The following is an 18,779-nucleotide window of genomic DNA, read 5'->3' as shown; positions in this document are numbered from 1 at the left end:
GTATTTTTCTCTTTCTTCTGTTTATTTTTTGCCTGCTCTTATATTATTATTTCCTCAAAAAAAATCTTTCTATTCTTTCATTATGCATATGTTTCATTTTTTAATCTTTTCAGTCTCTCCAGTTACACTGCCATAACGTAGTTCAGCTCTCCTGTGATGGCCATGCCAATTTGTGTGCCAAAAGAACTAAGTAATAAAGCCCATGTGTTACTTTGTGTAGAATTTTTCCAAATTTCTGTGTTTCTTTTCTTCATTCCACTCCAGTGCTTTTGGGCCACAATTCATCAACTAAGCATGCCTTAAAGTGCTTTGCTGTATTAGAACAAACTGAACCAAAACTAAAAGTGCTTTGCTGAGCCCAGGTCTGAGAGATGATGGTACTCTTGAGGGCAGCAGCCTTTCCTAATAAAAATATGTGGTACCTATTTCAAGGAAGGGTTTATTAGTATTTAAGTAGCATCGGGATGGAATTATACAGTCTCTTGTGAAGGATCACTGTCTCGAAATATGCTATCTGTGTATATATATATGTATATATGTGTATATATATATATGTATATTTACAAGCATCGAAAAAATTAAGTTGGAAAAAACCTCTGCAAGTCGTTGGGTCCGACAACCAGTGTAAAGCAGTGACAAATCTGAAATTTGGCTTCTTGAGACCCTACTCCATCTGAATTATGGAAATCTCAATGAATAAAAATCCTACAGCCTCTCAGTGCAGCCTGTCACAGCACTCAGTCATCACTTATTCACTAAGAAAATAGTTTTTTCCTTCTATCCAACCAGAATTGCCTTTGCAGCAATTCTCCTTGAGTCCTTTAGGTATGAGTTTCTTGAAAAGTCCGCCTCCATCTTTCTTATAATCCTCCCAAGTAGCAGCTGGCAGCAGTTCAATCACTCTTTAGAGTTCTCTTTCCCAGGCTGAACAAATGCAGCCTTTCCTTTAATTCATGATCTGGTCCCTTTGGTGGTCCTTCTCTGGTCTCTCTGGTTTGCTGATGTGTTTATTATGCTGGGGTCCCACAACTGGACATAAAGAACCTAAAATATTACATAAGTCAGCCACCCGGTAAAAAATCAGTAGCTGCAAAACATTACATGTGGCCAAATAAAGCAAAATCCTGGTAAATTTCTGCAAAGATGAAGACGAACAAGACAGAAATGCCTTCCATCCCCACAGTGTATGGCAAGGGCACTAGGGAAATTCAAATTATGAAACATTCTTGATGAAATATTAATAAAAACATACTATGGTCTTAATTGCTATAATTTAACACCCTGTATGGTATAAATATTTTAGAAACGTGGTAAAATGGAACATTAAGAAGGGGTCAAGGGATAATAATATACATTAATCTTGATTGGTGGAGATGTATACTTCATACTTAATTTATGTTTATACTACTGTTCTATATTCATTTCTGAAGAGCAGTGAGTGGAATAAGCTATATGTGTGTAACTTACTTTGAGACATACATATTATGTGTTTATGTGTAGATTGTTGTAGGTATTTATAAAGTAAAGGGCTCTGTTGTGAGACACACATAAATACATATAAAAGGAATTTATTTGATTTCACCAGGCTTCATCTCCTTTAGAAATCAGTCACGGATCCAGCAGTCTACAAAAGCAAGGGGGAGAGGAAATATGCAAACTACTCTCACAAAATTCTTTCCTGAGGAAGTCATTATCTGCACTGCCCTTGTAATAGCCACCTTTCCTTTTCAGTAGCAAATACTGCTTTTAAGGCTGGTTTCCATATATTTGCATCAAGGGGAAACTCTGGAAATGAGCCTGGGCTGTGACCACGCTGGCAAGGAGGGGAGAGTACTGCAAGGAGGTCTCCATGTGCAGCTTTAGGTTTACTTTACAGTCTGGCTTGGTAGGAGAAAGTCTGCCTGCCAAATGGAGCAGTCAGAGAGCAGTCAGAAAACATTTCACCAAGCTTTCAACTCTTCTACAGATTTTCACCCCATAAGGAAGATATTGTGCTAATTTTTGCAGAAAATAGCATGCAGAAATTGCTTGAAATTGCTGGCACTCTAATAGTGACCTATGCCCATGTATGCATAAAGCAGATAGGAATTTCATTTACATTTATCGTAAATTGTATGCAGTAATGATTTCTGCGTGTTAAATAGCATAATCCATACAAGTCTGACAGTCTCACAAAGGCTGTGGGCCAATGTCTCCTTTTGAATGCATCAGTGCCACTGAAAGAGGTTGTCATACCCTTGACAAAGGTTACTGCCGCCTTGTATCTGCTGGTAGAACTGCTCCTGGGATCACTCCCTAAACTGTGTCAGTCAAAATTTACCAGGTAAATCCAAATAGTTTAAATAGCAGGTTTTTTTTTGCTAATGATGTACATTTTGCCAAAGGAAAGGATAAGGGACTACCTACAAGAGCACATAGCTGGCATTTTCAGGGACAATCAAGCCTTTGACCAGCAGAACTTGCTTCTGATACACAGTATTAGTTCACAGCCTCACACTCTGTCATCTGCCTTCTTCAGTTGTAATATTTCTGCAGTTTCTTATGATTTCTTTGGAAAACCCCAGCATGATAGAAAAGCTTTTCTTTGTGAATGTATAATTCTCCCAAAACATGCACTGAGATCTGAGAAACGGGACAGTGTTTTGCCCAACGAGAGGTTTATAATCCGATTTCTAATCTGCTCAGATTGAACTGGAACTGCAGAGTGGGACAGTCCAGGTGAACTTTCTTACACTACGTAGGGATGTCTTAAAAGTTGTTTTGATAGCATTGACAGAGGAGAGATGGTGCCAGCAGAAACTCAAGCCACTAAGTACTGGGTCAAGCCTCACAGAAACGAGAGACCTCTAGGTCACACCAATTACAGAAAAGGAAAGTTTTGCTTTTGCTTCCAGAGCTTCTGGAAGAGCTGATCAGAATGCCCTTTCCTGTCATTTATCCTTATTTTAAACCTGACAATAAGTCTCTTCTGCTCCTTTAAATAGTGAAACTGTAAAAGTGCTGCAGGTTTTAAAGGATTCATAAGACTTAGCTAATCACATCAATGCCTGCACCAAAAAAATAAGAGAGAAGGTTGCATGGATAGATGTTGCTTTGATACTCTGCCATCTTGTAGCCTAATATCAATTCCTCACTATCTTTATTCCTATCTCTGTAGGCATTTACTGTCTCCAGTTGTTTGGTATCTATAAGCTCTTGCACAGGAACCACCTCTTAGTTGTGTGTTTGCACAGTGTCTTACCCATGAGGATCCTGGCCATGAGAAGAATTTGTAGGTGAAATAATAACAATAACTATACTTTGAGTATGATTTCAGCAGTCCTGCCTGCCTAAAGTAAAGAAGACGTGGGATAGGAGAAAAAACCTGTATAAGCACTCACGGAGGTTTTGAATTAGTGGTAGCTACTGAACAAACTCTGAAGAAAAGTCTTCAGAGTCTTATAATAGGGACTTTAAACTTTTCCTGTTAAGTTGTCTCCAGGATCTGCAAAGTAGACATTCTTCACACACTTAGAGTTTTCCCTTTATGTCCTTCTCCTCATTCCTGTGTAATATGCATGCCTGCGCACACACATGCAGATACAAATTCTGTAAATGCATTTAGGACCCAGTTACCTCTGTAGGCAATTACTTATCCTCCTTAATTTGTACTTCACCCATACAAGGAGAAACATAATACTTTTTTATTATATGATTTAAGTTTAAAAAGTTTCAAAATATTTGTCCTATATTTCTGAACTACAATCAGGCTTCACCAACTCTTCCAGTTCTGCTGATTTTAAAGACATTATTTTAAAGGTAGCAAAGTAGCCTTCAAAGTTTTCATTAAGGCAGAATCATGAAAAATTATTGTGTGAAAGGATGGGCAAGTTAACATTGTCCCTATTCACTCTCACCTGGAAGGTTTATTGAGTCTCCTGTTACTAGTGGCATCCTTGGTAATAAATATTTTCATTTTATTCCGAGAGCGCAGCAAATAGATTTTGTTAGTGAATGACCTTGTGCATTAGCTCTGTTATTCGTGATTTAGTGAGCCAGTCAGTTGAAATATTGCTAATGCTTTTCCAACTCAGTCTTGTTACATTTGTGCCATGAGGATGACATTAAGTGTAGTTGTAGATGAATAACAAATAACATGGCTTGTAGTTGTGTTTTGGATCATTAAAGAAATGAACCTACAGTGTACTGTTTTATTAACTGAGGAAATGACTGAAAACAAATGACAGTTCTTGGATGTGTATTTATTAAAAATAACAACTGTTTGGCATGCTGAGATTTAGTGGTAGTTCCCCTTAAATTTTTCATATACCATTGCAAATGCGCTACAGTGTCCATCCAAAGATTTTGACAGATTTTAAATAAGAGTAAGAATAATTCATACATTTCAGGCATTTTAGATGACAAGACTCAAAGTGGTGTAAGCACAAAAATGCTAAAAATGTACAGCATAGCAAGGTTGAGAATTAATAATTGGATGCCAATATATTTATTTTTAAATATTATAAATTATAATTTTAAAGAGGGTCAGTGTATTTTACAGGGAGACCCTCAGGAGGAGTGGAACACTTCTTTAAAAGTGCAACGACTGTGCTTGGTTTTGTTTTTCTGAGACCTTTGGGGCTATTTTATGTTAAAGCATAATGGAAGCTATAGAAAAAGTAGCTGGTAGGCTTTGGGAGAAGCCCCGATAACACATCTGTTCTAAAGAAAGCACACAAGGTCAGTTAAATTCCAGATAACTGGTTTTCCTGAATTTCTGCAAAGCCACAACCATAAGTATCAACCTCCGGATCACTGCAATGGTTCTTTCTGCTTCTAAACCGCCCACTTAACATTACTAGAGAAACGAGACCAGGGGAGAAAATTATATTTTAGATATTACTATTCCTGGACACAAGGTAGGCAAATATTTTTGCTATATGGAGAAGTCCATAGAAGCTCTTAACTTTTCTGCTTTTTCTGTAGCATTAAAGCGACAAGGAATGGATCTTACGCAAAAGTTTATGCTATAAAGGGCACAGATGTTTCTTACTTAAAAATAAATAAAAAAATATTCTTTATAAGGGCAATAAATATAATTGAGCAGCTATTTATTGAATAAGTAAAAATAAATCAATGCAAGCAGTCAGGCAGAAAGAGTGTGTTGGAATTATATACCTAACCTGTGCAAGCAGGCAGCTATGTGAGGTCCTGATGCATCAGATCTTCGCTACTCTGTCCCTGTATAGTATCTGACCATAGGATATTAGGGACATGGGAGGCAGATGATTTAGAGAGAGAAAAGTGATGTTGTTTTGGTGAATGAGTTTACAAACATAGACAGCTCTTGCCAGCTTCTCAAACATGGGCCAGTTTTTCTTTAGCTGCATCTTGCAGTGCTGCTATTTGCCTGACAAATGGATTTTGTTTATATTTTTTGAACAGAATTCATGACAAACAGAGATGGAAAATTCCTTGATTGTGTGCATGGAGATTTGACTGTCTTGTATTAAAAACTATGAGAATGCAAAAGTACAGTGGGGGTGCTGAGCATAGTCTGAGTTTCTATATACTGATTTTATTGGCTAGAGTAGATTGTAAAGGATGTGTGCCCTCAGAATTGCTGGAGATGCAAACAATATTTTAAATTACTCCAGGCAGCAAGGTACTGCATCTGAACAGATTGAAATCTGAAATGCTGGTATCAGAAATTAAATTAATGCATGTGAGATTGAAACAATATCTAATTAAAATAATTTGAAAAATGACTTGAAAATTGAATATGACATGATATTTGGCAGGCTGTCGCCAGTACAGCTATGTGGCTTTGACTTTTCTGCAACCGTTTTCATTACAGGCCCGGCTGCCAGTTAACTAGAAATGAGACATGAAGCAAGGATCTCATGCCATCAGGTGGAAAGACAAAATACCTCTTGTCTGCATCCTGTGTAGTTGTCCCTCACTAATTGAATTGTAAAATTTAGTAAAGGGACCCTTCTTCTCCTTGTAACTGACCACTTGAATTCATAATTTTTATTTTAAGCTGCAGCATTTTGAATGCTCATGTTGGTTTTTTTAATTATTTACTTGCAGCCTGCCCAGGGAGAGGAGTTACAGATTCACAGACTGTAGCCCCTGGGAGAAGTGCCCAGGGCTGGGCACAGGGTCTCCACACACTACCCTGTAGACGTACACCAAAGTCAGGGAGAGTGTATCTTATATTACAAAAAGTCTGTTCTTCTGAACATGGTCATACCTAAGTATCTAATTCAAAGTTCATTGAAGTACCTTTTAATTACTTCCAACAAAGGAAAGTGAATAAGCTGGGAAAAAAGCCTGTATATCATTGGGTTGTTCTGTAGGCAAAAGACCTGGAGAGTGCTGAAACAACAGTTTTTCCTCTGTCCCATTCTCATTTACTGGTGTGAATGCCTTGGCAGTTTCAGGATGTGCATTGACTGTGCAAAGGCAGGTTGACTCTCCGATTGTGCTCTTCTCAAAGGAGAGAGATCCCAAATATTATAGGAATCCATTGCCATTGATTGCAAGGGACAAAGTTGTATCCGCTAAGTATATGTGTGGTGTAGTGTGGGGGTCTGCCAAAAAGTAAAGGCAGTCTTTCTGGCTCACCTTATGAAGAAGCTTTCCATATAATTGAAGGTTCTTTGTAGGGAAGGAGAAAGCAAAGACTAACTTGGTGTGAATAAATGCCACATCTGTTTGTTTTAGATTTGGAAGACTTGTTAAAAAGTTTAAGCGTTAATAAACACCTTCTCTCTGGATTTCCCTTCTTCCTTTTCCCTTTCTTTTTCTCAAACAGGGGATATAAATTATTTTTTCTGAATGTGGCTCTATGAAAGCAACTTTGCAACAAGCTGCTGGGAAGACAGTTATTGTAGAATTCATCTGGCAGCCTACAATAAATGTGAATTAATTGCTCTCTATCTCTTCATTGACTGGAGGTCCAAGTAAACGTAGTTAGTGAGTCTGGGACATGAATTTGCTCATTCTAAAATGGGCATGTAATAGAGGTCAAGGGAATAATATGTCTGTTATTACTTTTCCTTTTCCTGTGTTTAATTAAACACAGAACACCCTCAAAATCAGATTCACAGCAGAAATATAAGGTTCCCTTGTGAGTGACACTGTCTTTCCACAAATACTTTGCATATTTAAGAATGGTTTCTTTTCTGAAGATGGTAAACCCTGCAGCAGCACAGGAGACAGACCGAGGAAACCTCCTGCAGAAATGCTTCCCTCATTCTGCTTGTGCCAGCGTGCACTCCTACGACTAAGCTGGAGGATGCAGGAAGGCTTAGCAACCTGCTTTATAGCAGACCTTCATAAACCACTTCCTTCTTCCAGAAGTGCTTCAATGAGGCTGGAGGTGTGCTCAGAGCCCTGTGTAACTTGCTTCTCCTAATAACTGCAAGACTCAAAGGTTAAATCTGCCAACTACAAAACTAGACACTCAAATTCCTGACTGTGCAACTGATGGATAACTTTTCTGAAGGAAATAAATGTTAGCCCTCGAGAACACACATCAGACTTCCATCAGGTTAGTGATGACTATGAACAGTAACAATCCCTTCCCTTAAACACTTAGTAACACCCGCATCGTGCTCTCTAATAGAGCAAAGCCATTAAGTTGTCCCCATTGTAATTTAGATCACAGAAGAGACTTCCACAGATTCTTTCAGGTTAAAATAACTGGTATATGGAGAGTAGGCAAAATTATTCCACTGTAGCTGCGTGCTTAATTATATGGAATACTGCATAAATTGTCAAGTGCAAAGAATTATTCTGATAAATTAAAATACTAATTAAATAAGCTATTGCAGAATTTTGAGAACATTATAGGGCTCCGCTTCTTCAGGTAATTTGCATATCCTTCATCTAGTGAATTTAATTTAAAGGCCTCCTGTTTTGTGTGTTTGGAAGCCCTTTTTGTTTCAGTAGAAGATTAAAAAAGGGATTTATATGTTGCTAACTGGGTTGGGATTAGGTTTTCTTTTTTTTTCCTTTTTTTTTTTTAATAACTGTTTTATTATGCCTCTTTGCTAATGAGTTTGAAAGTTCTCCATTAATATTTCAGGGCTTTAAACTGTGGCCATAAAAAGTCAACTTTCATGGAATGTGCAATATACTATGTTGCCCAGAATTATCATTTCCAGTTCATAAAATCTGCAACAGAAACATCATCTGCTCTATATTTATATTGGAATAAAAGCTAACACATAGTACACTAAAATTTTTTTTAAAAATTAGGCCAGTTTTCAAAGGATTAGCAGCTTGTTCTTAATATCTGAATTTATCTTCCCAACACTTCTTCCTTATATACCTGTAGGCTTCTGACGGTGTTTTGTTGCCTTAAATTCTCAATTGTTGCTATGCATAGAAAAAGTTAAGTAGTTATGTTCACCGTTCAGCAACTTCAAGTAGTTGCTTGATACATGGTTGATGCTTCAGCTTTAGCACCGCTGTTTTTGACAGAATTTATTGACCTTCCTGAGCTGCTTGTGGAGTTCAAGGTTAGCTAAAATATGTTCCTGTACACGTCTGGAGTGAACATGCCGGAAATTGTCTGCTGCATCTCTCTCTCCAGCCTGACAGTGCCTGAGCTTGACCGTTTTCAAGTTATGATTTAATCAATAGCATGTCGTGTCTTCATGTCTTCTAGCTTTGGCAGGGTTTATGTCAGCATGGCTGTCAGAGCCGTCCTTTGTGTTTTAGCCAATATCAGAGGGGAATAGGATGTGTTAAGTAAACTTTTTTTGGTTTTTAATATCAAAGCTTCAATAATTAAAGTCTGCAGGAAACCTATAAAAAGGAGGTCAAATATCACAGAATCACTCGGTTGGAAAAGACCCACAGGAACATGGGGTCCAACCATTCCTATCAATCTCTAAACCATGCTCCTCAGCACTACCTGTCTTTTAAACACCTCCAGGGAAGGAGACTCAACCACCTCCCTGGGTAGCCTGTTCCAGTGCCCAATGACCATTTCCATGAAAATTTTTTCCTGATGTCCAGCCTGAACTTCCCCTGGTGGAGCTTGAGGCCATTCCCTCTTGTCCTGTCCCCTGTCACCTGGGAGAAGAGGCCAGCTCTCTCCTCCCCACAACTTCCTTTTAGGTAGTTGTAGAGAGAACTGAGGTCTCCCCTCAGCCTCCTCTTCTCCAGGCTAAACAACCCCAGCTCTCTCAGCCGCTCGTCATAAGGCCTGTTCTCCAGCCCCTTCAGCAGCTTCGTTGCTCTTCTCTGGACTCGCTCCAGAGCCTCAACATCCTTCTTGTGGTGAGGGGCCCAGAACTGAACACAGCATTCGAGGAGCGGTCTCACCAGTGCCGAGTACAGAGGGAGAATAACCTCCCTGGACCTGCTGGTCACGCCGTTTCTGATACAAGTCAAGATGCCATTGGCCTTCTTGGCCACCTGGGCACACTGCTGGCTCATGTTCAGTCGCTATCAACCAACACCCCCAAGTCCTTCTCCAGGCAGCTTTCTAGACAGACTTCTCCTAGTCTGTAGCACTGCACAGGGTTGTTGTGCCCCAACTGCAGGACCCGGCATTTGGCCTTGTTAAACCTCATGCCATTGGACTCAGCCCAGCGGTCCAACCTGTTCAGATCCCTTTGCAGAGCCTCCCTACCCTCCAGCAGATCGACACTTCCACCCAGCTTAGTGTCATCTGCAAACTTGCTAAGGGTGCACTCAATGCCTTCATCCAGGTCATTGATGAAGACATTGAACAGGGCTGGACCCAGCACTGAGCCCTGGGGGACACCACCTATAACTGGCCTCCAGCTGGAAATGTGTAATAGTAGTTATAAAATTCAGTGATTCAGCAGACCCAATATTTTCTATTAACTGTTAGTGTGGTAGGAAATTACACACAGGGATTTAGGCCTTGTTCTTTATTTATACACATTATTTTGTAGCCACTCTGCTGTGTAGCATTTTCTATTCTGAGCTACAAAAGAGTCATTTCTTGGACCATTCAGTTTCTTTAGGAGATCCCATGCGGCTTTCTGGTTTTATATATCTAATTTTTTGCATCTGTTAGAAAACTGACTTTACAGCATACACTGTATGGAAGGCAGTTAGTGTGGTAACATAGCACACCTTTGCAAAAAAATGGCACATCTAAAAGGGAGAGAGTTGTTTTGTGACATGGCTGGTCGAACAAGCCTTATGAGGAGCGGCTGAGAGAGCTGGGGTTGTTTAGCGGGGAGACCTCATTGCTCTCTATAACTACCTGAAAGGAGGTTGTGGAGAGGAGGGAGCTGGCCTTTTCTCCCAAGTGACAGGGGACAGGACAAGAGGGAATGGCCTCAAGCTCCACCAGGGGAAGTTCAGGCTGGACATCAGGAAAAAATTTTCGTGGAAAGGGTCATTGGGCACTGGAACAGGCTGCCCAGGGACGTGGTTGAGTCACCTTCCCTGGAGGTGTTTAAGGGATGGGTGGACAAGGTGCTGAGGGGCATGGTTTAGTGATTGATAGGAATGGTTGGACTCAATGTTCCAGTGGGTCTTTTACAACCTGGTGATTCTATGATTCTATGATCAGTCATCAGTGCAGCAGTGTAGTACCAAGTCCATCTCAAGGCTGAAAACCTTACTTATTTTTTGGAAATTCATACTTCAAAACATATACAACAGGGAAAATATAGCCTCAAATTGTATGGTCCAGGTAACTCTAGTTCTCATGTGGTCCCTATGACTCTGGGTAGAATAAATATGTTTGTTAATTTGTAAAGCATGGCATAAATGTGAACTTAAGTGAGTATTGTATGCAGTCTTTAGGTTGTCATCCAGGAAAACATGCATTTAAGTTTTCTTATCTTGGGACTCCATGTTATTATCTGCTAAATCAGTAGCATATTAAAAAGAAGAAAAGTTAAAACTGTGTGAGTCTATAAGGTGCACAGAGCTTTTTTCTCCATTTAAATTGCAGACAATATTCATCCTTTGCTGAAGGCAGTCAGAAACGTTTCTCTGTATTAGAATTACCTGAGTTTTTACTTCTTAGTCTTGGTACACACAAACTCTTAGCAAAATCTTTCCACATTTTGGATATATGATGAGAGATTGAGTCCTAATGATGTGGCTTGCTTCTAAAATAAATGTGAGTCATTTGTGTTGCACTTTGGACAAACTAAAGTATCATTTGACAATAATACTGCTTGTGAGAATTGTCTGCTGCAGTCTGAACTGTTTTGAATGCTTCAAACAGCAAAAATTAAAGAGTATTTTTCACAAATCAAAGAGAAATATATGAATTCTTTTCAGTATTTTTATGTAAATTTACTATGTACAATATGTTCTTATCACACTTCTTGTCCTTTCTGGTAGGAATGTTTCCTTTAGACAACTTCAATTAAGAAGCTGAGTCTATCCAAATTCTTTCCATAATCAAAGGAAAGAGATAGGTGCCCTGCAGATGCGTGTAAGATATTTTGGATGACTCATTGCATTCAATGCTCATCTCTCTGCATTGACTGCAGAGAGAACCTAGATGACTCACTTGGATTAGACAGTCAATGACTAGATGGCTAAAGGGAAGGGAGTTTAATAAGGCTGCAAAGTTTCATTTCTGCTCATAAATAAATCAAGCCAGATGCTTGGGTTTTGGCCACGAGTTCAACTGATACAGTTTGCTTCTAGAAGGTTAAAGTCTTTGCATTGAAAACAGGATTACTATACTCATACCCCATCTGGGAATAACCTCACCCTTGTGCCATCCCCAGAACTGTGGTTGGGCATTGTTTCATGAGAATACTAGTGCGCAAAGGCCAAAATCATGTGAAGAACATAGAAATGATTTAAAGGTATGGGCAATGGTAAGACAGTGCTCAAGTTCATGCCCTGAGCACGTTTCAGTTGCAATTACAGCTGTAGTCTTAGTGATTACTGCCTCTGTTTACGATTTAACTGGTTTATTCTGTATTACTTCATTTTTATAGAACCATACAATCATAGTATAGTTTGGATTGGAAGGAACCTTAAAGATCATCTAGTTCCAACACCCCTGCCATGGGCAGGGACATCCCACTAGATCAGGCTGCCCAAGGCCCCATCCAACCTGGCCTTAAACACCTCCAGGCATGGGGCAGCCACAACTTCCCTTGGAAACCTCTTCCAGTGCCTCACCACTCTCATGGTGAAGAAATTCTTCTTAATATCTAGGATATGTCTGCCCTTCTCCAGTTTATATCTGTTTCCCCTTGTCCTGTCACCACAAGCCTTTATGAATAGTCCCTCTCCAGCTTTCTTGTATCCCCTTTCAGGTACTGGAAGGTCGCTATAAGTTCTCCTGGGAGCCTTCCCTTCCCCAGGCTGAACAAGCCCAACTCTCTCAGCCTGTCCTCATAGGGAACGTGCTCCAGCCCTCTGATCATCTTTGTAGCCCTCCTCTGGACCCATTCCAACAGCTCTATATCCTTCTTATGTTGAGGATTCCAGAACTGGACACAGTACTGCAGATGAGGTCTCACAAGAGAGGAATAGAGGGGCAGAATCACTTCCCTTGAACAGCTGGCCGCGCTTCTTTTGATGCAGCCCAGAATATAGTTGGCCTTCTGGACTGTTAGAGCACACTGCCAGCTCATGACAAGCTTCTCATCAACCAGCACCCCCAAGTCCTTCTCTGCAGGGCAGCTCTCAAGCACGTCATCCTCCATCGTGTACTGAAATCGGGGATTGCCCTGGCCCATGTGTAGGACCTTGCACTTGGCCTTGTTGAGCCTCATGAGGTTCTCATAGGCCCACTTCTCCAGCCTGTCCAGGTCCCTCTGGATGACATGTATGTTTTGAATGCTTTCACTGATACAGAATCTGATAATTAAGAAAAAATGCTAATTTTCTGAAAAAACAACACTGTGCAATGCATCCTTACATTGTGAAATAAACTATTTATCTTACCTGCTAGGTAAGACTGTATGTCTTGTGGCATTTCCTACACAATGACAGTGCTGTCGTAACAGTAATGCCCTGCTCCTCACTGCAAGGCAGACAGTGGGAAGTTTCCACTGAAGAGAACTGTCCAAACATATTGTGTATATGTGTTAAATGTGTGTGATACTATGTATACGAGGGAATTAGAATTAGTTTGGCTTTCTTTTTCACAAAATAGCGGGCAATTAATAGCATACCTATGTATTCAAAGAACCGATTAGCAGCATTACTATCAGGCAAAGTAATTCCATAGATGGCATAGGTAGAAGCTATCATGAATTTATTGATTTATTGAAGGCTGGTTATATTGTAATGCTGCAAAATCATGCTTTCTGTTCCAACTTTCGTGTAACTCTTTCAATCTTAATTTTGTTTACAGCCATAAACAAAGAGAAGCTTGAAAAAACAACTGGACTGAGAATTCTGCAGACTGGTGTGGGGGAGGTAAGTGGTTTGAGGGTCTTTTGCTCTCTCAGAAACATTTTAATTCTTTTTTTAAGAAATTTTGGAGCTCATGAACAATTGTGAGCTACCAGTCTGACAGTGCTAAGGGCCTTTTTATGATACAGTCACGTCTGTCAAAATACAATCTGCTGCACAAATAGCATTGTATCCCACAGAGAAAAAAAAATACCACCCTTATGAGAAAAGTGCAGCCAGCTTTAAGAAATGCAGTTTTTTTGCTTGTTGTATCACAAGAACAAAATCCCTAAAGATGAGCACAGCAACTGAAGTCGTGGTATTATTCCCTTTGGTTTTGATGGAGTGCTATCTCATCTAGATCAATGAAAGTTCAAATTTGGGGTAAAGAGTCTTCAGATGTTAAAGAGAATCTGACAGTGAATGACTTGCTTATTTTGGATGTAACCTGAAACATAAATAAGATGTGTCTGTTATGGTGATATCACTAAGCAAAGACTCCACTAAGCAGTTCATAATTTATTAATAAGCATGATGTTGTCTGATAAAAGCCTTGTATGAACCACAGTTGATTGCTAATTCTTGTGCTAATTTTGTGTACACAGTGATTTTTTTCTCCTTATAATTTAAGTAATTTTACTAGTGGTGAATGCTCACAAGGGTAGACAAATGCCTTTTTCCTGTGATTACATTATACTCAATATTAAGAATAATGAATTACTAACTGATAATCTACGGAAGATATTAACTTTTTTCCTTTTTTTTTACTGATTTTCATTTTTTATGTTTCTAATTTTTATCAGCTAATGCCTCACTTGCCAGGATTACTGAAGTTCTTTGTGTAAATTTAATCACACTATTAAAAGATTTGGTCCTGAAGAGTTACCAACAAAGAGACCTGCTGATATGCTCAGGGTCAAAGCTGTAGGAATTAGAACTTAGACACAAGCATAGATTAAATCATCAGAAAATGAAAGCAAGCGTCATTCCTTAACAGGAGCTGATTTAAGTATTTGAGGTTCTCAAGGGTGCATAACAACAGGAGCTGGGAAATGTATCCTGGAGCATAGCTTTGCACCTCAGGCTGTGCCCTGACTTCAAGCCAGAGTGAAGCTTACATTTGTGCTGTCCACCAGCCCTGTTTCTTTTCTAAACAACAAGAGAACCAGGACTGTGGCACAGACTATGGAAGCCACATTCAGTAAAATTTTACACAACAGGACTCCTCATGTTAATGAAATACCTCCATGTAGTTTATCTGATTCCAGTCATTGAAAGGATTCCAATTGGCTTCTAAGTCAGCTGGAAAATGAAAGCCCACTTCACTTCAGATACTTAAATGAGGTGTTATCTTATATGTCATAAATAGAGAAAGCAAGCATTTTTGGATATTTGAAATGCAAGAAGCTGTCACCTGTTAAAAACATCATTAATCCACATTGTAGTAATAGGGTTGCTGTAACCATGGTAGTTACAAATATATGGAGATGTAGCCTTAACCTATAAATAGACATATAGCCTTGTCTGCTGGAAGTATAATGCAGCAGAAAGGAAAAAGTCTAGGAGGTTCCTGGAGTGTATGGAAGACAACCTCTTGACACAGCTGGTGAGTGAACCAACTAGGGAAGGTGCCCCGTTGAACCTGTTGTTTGTGAACAGAGTAGGCCTTATGAGAGATGTGACAGCTGGAGGATGCCTGGGGCACAGCAATCATGAGATAACAGAATTCTCAGTTCTAGGAGATGTAAGGAGGGTGTCAGCAGGGCTGCCACCTTGGACTAATGGACGGCAGACTTTGGACTGTTCAGAAAGCTGGTTGGTGAAGTTCCTTGGGAGGCAATCCTAAAGGGCAAAGGAACCCAAGAGGGTTGGATGCCCTTTTAGAAGGATATCCTGGTGGCACAATAGCACACCATCCCTGTGTGCCGAAAGAATGAGCCAACAGGGAAGAAAATCAGCTTGGCTGAGCAGAGAGCATTGGATGGGTCTCAGAAAAAAAGAGGAAAGTATATGAGCTTTGGAAGTAGGGCCAGGCATCTCAGGAGGACTACAAGAACAGGCCCTATGAGGAACGGCTGAGAGAGCTGGGGTTGTTTAGCCTGGAGAAGAGGAGGCTGAGGGGAGACCTCAGTTCTCTCTACAACTACCTAAAAGGAAGTTGTGGGGAGGAGAGAGCTGGCCTCTTCTCCCAAGTGGCAAGGGACAGGATGAGAGGGAATGGCCTCAAGCTCCGCCAGAAGAGGTTTAGGCTGAACATTAGGAAAAAATTTTTCACAGAAAGGGTCATTGGGCACTGGAACAGGCTGCCCAGGGAGGTGGTTGAGTCATCATCCCTGGAGGTATTTAAAAGACAGGTAGATGAAGTGCTGAGGGGCATGATTTAGTGTTTGATAGGAATGGTTGGACTCGATGTTCCGGTGGTCTTTTCCAACCTGGTGATTCTATGACTCTATGATTCTAAACAAAGACTTGTGAGAGGTTGTTGACAGATAGCTGAATATGAGCCAGCAGTGTGCCCAGGTGGCCAAGAAGGCCAATAGCGTCTTGGCCTTTATCAGAAACAAGACAGCCAGCAGGACCAGGGAAGAGATTATGCCCTTGTACTCGGCATTGGTGAGGCCACACCTCAAATCTTGTGCTCAGTTTTGGGACCCTCAATACAAGAAGGACATCGAGGTGCTGGACCACGTCCAGAGAAGAGCAATGAAGCTGATGAAGGGAGCACAAGGTTCATTAGGAGTGGCTGAGGGAACTGGGGTCGTTTAGCCTGAAGAAAAGGAGGCTGAGGGGAGACCTTATCACTGTCAACAATTCCCTGAAAGGAGGTTGTAGTGAGGTGGGTGTTGATTTCTTCTCCCAAGTTTTTGGCAACAGGACAAGAGGGAATGGCCTCAAGCTGCACCAGGGAGGTTCAGTTTGAACATTAGGAAAAATTTATTCACCGAAAGGGTTATTGGGCACTGGCAGAGGCTGCCCAAGGACATGTTGAGTTACCACCCCCGGAGGTATTTAAAAGATGTGTAGATGAAGTGCTTAGGGATATGGTTTAGTAGTGGACAGGTTCAGTTGAACTCAATGAACTCAAAGGTCTTTTCCAACCTAGCAATTCTGTGATTTTTAGCCTTTTTGAAGACCAGCTAATAGAACTGGAAAATATTGACATGTTCTTAGGCTAGAGATCTCCCCAGTCTGCTTCTTGTGCTTGGTTTAGTAAAAGTTACTGCAGAACTCGCCTCTCATATATTTCGAGTATTATACCTATCAAAAAAACTAGTAATATTGCTTGAATTAATAAAGACTTTGACAAAAGGCTGTGCTTTACACTCTGCCAAATATGCATTTTTATAAGGAAAAAAGGAAAAAAATGAATTAACTAAAGGGAAGCGGACATTTTAGCCTAAATATATTCCAGGTTACATATGAGATATGGTGATCAGCAGCAAAAGAAAAGTGGTTTGGAGCGTTAAGGTGGTGGAAGAAATTTTTTCAGCTGCTTATACATTTTGTTGGATGTGAATACTCCCAGTTGTGTATATTCCCCTTTCTAAGTCTTATCAGATATGATTGTGTACATAATGAATACATTTCTTCAGTCTCACCTACATGAAAAATAATGGAGTGCTGTAACCAGTCTGGTTTTTTGTTGACAGCTTATCAGATTCAGGCTGTTTCAGGTCAAATCTTACTATGTTAATTCAGTTTTGCAGTTTGTTTTTGATTCACCCTGGTGTTTAACAGTGTTAAAATAATAGTATATATTTTAACATAGTGAAGGAGCCTTATGTTGAATAAGGATTTTCTTTTTCTTCACATCGTAGAAATAGAATTATATGTAATGGTAACTGTAAATCAAAGTCAAGATGCTGAAATCAAAAGTACCGAGAAAAAACTCTCTAGTTTCAGAATGGGACGTTAGCTTTTATTTGGACAGTAGGTCACATTCATGACAAAGGTAATGGATATATAATGTCCACTTGCAAGACTATGAAATAAGAAGGATTAATTTTGCGTGGCAAGTTTCATATCTGAAATACATCAAAAGAAATATAGCTGAGATACTAGTAGCAAATGGAACAGCTGTATAAACAAATGCAGGAACTGTTCTAAGCTCAGAGATAATTCATGTGTTGCTCTGGACAGTGGAATCTGTTTTAGGTGTTGACCTATGATAACAGTATTTGTGCGTCAATAAGAAATGTATGGACACCAATATCTACTCAGGCCTTGGAAGCAATGAAAGGAAACTCTATGCAGAAGGGAAACTCTTCTCAGAGCTCCTCAATGTCTTACTTTCTCTTTCTGTCTCAAGAAAAGCATTTCAAAAGCCATGACAGTTTATAAAATTCAGTCATTCAGTCAAGTCTGGGGAGGGCTGATGAATTGTTTTTATATTACTTTATAAACACATGCTATGCAGTCATTAACAACACAGGGCTGGAGTTTACCACAGCTACAATACAGTTCATCATCTTTATGTCACGTACAAGAGTTCCATTGCTTCAGTGAGTTTTTTGGTTACAGCTGAGGTTAGCTGTGTTGTGTCAACATAGGATAGTCTCTGCTTTAACAGAATTAAATGTGAGTTCCTCAGCTGTAACATCAGAGGCTTTTTGTGTGTTGGGATGTTGACTTAAAAGTTCTATAATTTCATGCAAAGGTTTTGATGATACAGTGCAAAGCATTGTCTGGACCGTGGGTAGTAGACCTTCATTCAGATCATTGAGGAGCAACAGACCCTTACTGGTACTCCCACAGCACATCCACCTCAACATCTAACATATTCAATGGTCCAAGGACCCAGAGAGTTGGACTGGAGTTTGATGTGCTGTGTATCACTTCTAAAGTGCTAATTATTCAGTATCTATCTTGTTTGTAAGGCTGTATACCAGAAAATCAGGAATAACTGCTGTACAGAAAAAAACAGTGCCAATATTGAAATCCTGAGGATGTGTGCATTGCTGCAGTGCTGACTATGTCTGGAACAATATTTCCTAAAAGATGTTTATTTTCTAATTTGGGTTTTCTAGCACCTATAGCAACTTTAAAACTCCTACACAGTAGCCCTCCAAGATTTGTTTGAGTCATTGTCCTGCATGATGCTTGTGCCACAAAAAAATCAGCATGAGCTTTCTGTTATTCAGAAACCATGAAGCTGCTGTTGACATTGAGATATTTTCTTTTGATCTCTCACACATAAAATAAATCTCTGAAGTCCTAAGGTCATGTGCAGAAGTTGAAGAACCTCATAGAGTTGAGTATGTGTGAGGGTATGAATGTAAGTGTTGTGTTATCTATGTGTTTACATGCTTCCAAAAGAGGTATAGTACTGATAAAAAGCATGAAGAGCTAAACAGCATTTAATCAGGATCCATAATTCCATTTTCCACTCTGCCATCTTGATGTGGACCACTGTGTTTTTCAGA

General features: G+C 39.8%; 1 protein-coding gene across 1 annotated transcript in view; it reads left to right on the top strand.

Annotated features, from left to right (window-relative positions):
• PTPRN2 (protein tyrosine phosphatase receptor type N2) overlaps positions 1-18,779 on the top strand; it is a 652,986-nt gene that overhangs the window by 399,620 nt on the left and 234,587 nt on the right. The window contains exon 12 of the mRNA XM_069859311.1: positions 13,316-13,380. Coding sequence (XP_069715412.1) covers positions 13,316-13,380 — 65 coding nt within the window. The remainder of the gene's footprint in view (positions 1-13,315; positions 13,381-18,779) is intronic.

Source organism: Phaenicophaeus curvirostris, chromosome 6 (genome assembly GCF_032191515.1).
Source record: "Phaenicophaeus curvirostris isolate KB17595 chromosome 6, BPBGC_Pcur_1.0, whole genome shotgun sequence".
Classification (NCBI taxonomy): Eukaryota; Metazoa; Chordata; class Aves; order Cuculiformes; family Cuculidae; genus Phaenicophaeus; species Phaenicophaeus curvirostris.
Note: the sequence above shows the minus strand (reverse complement) of the source record. Positions and strands in the feature narration are given on the sequence as shown.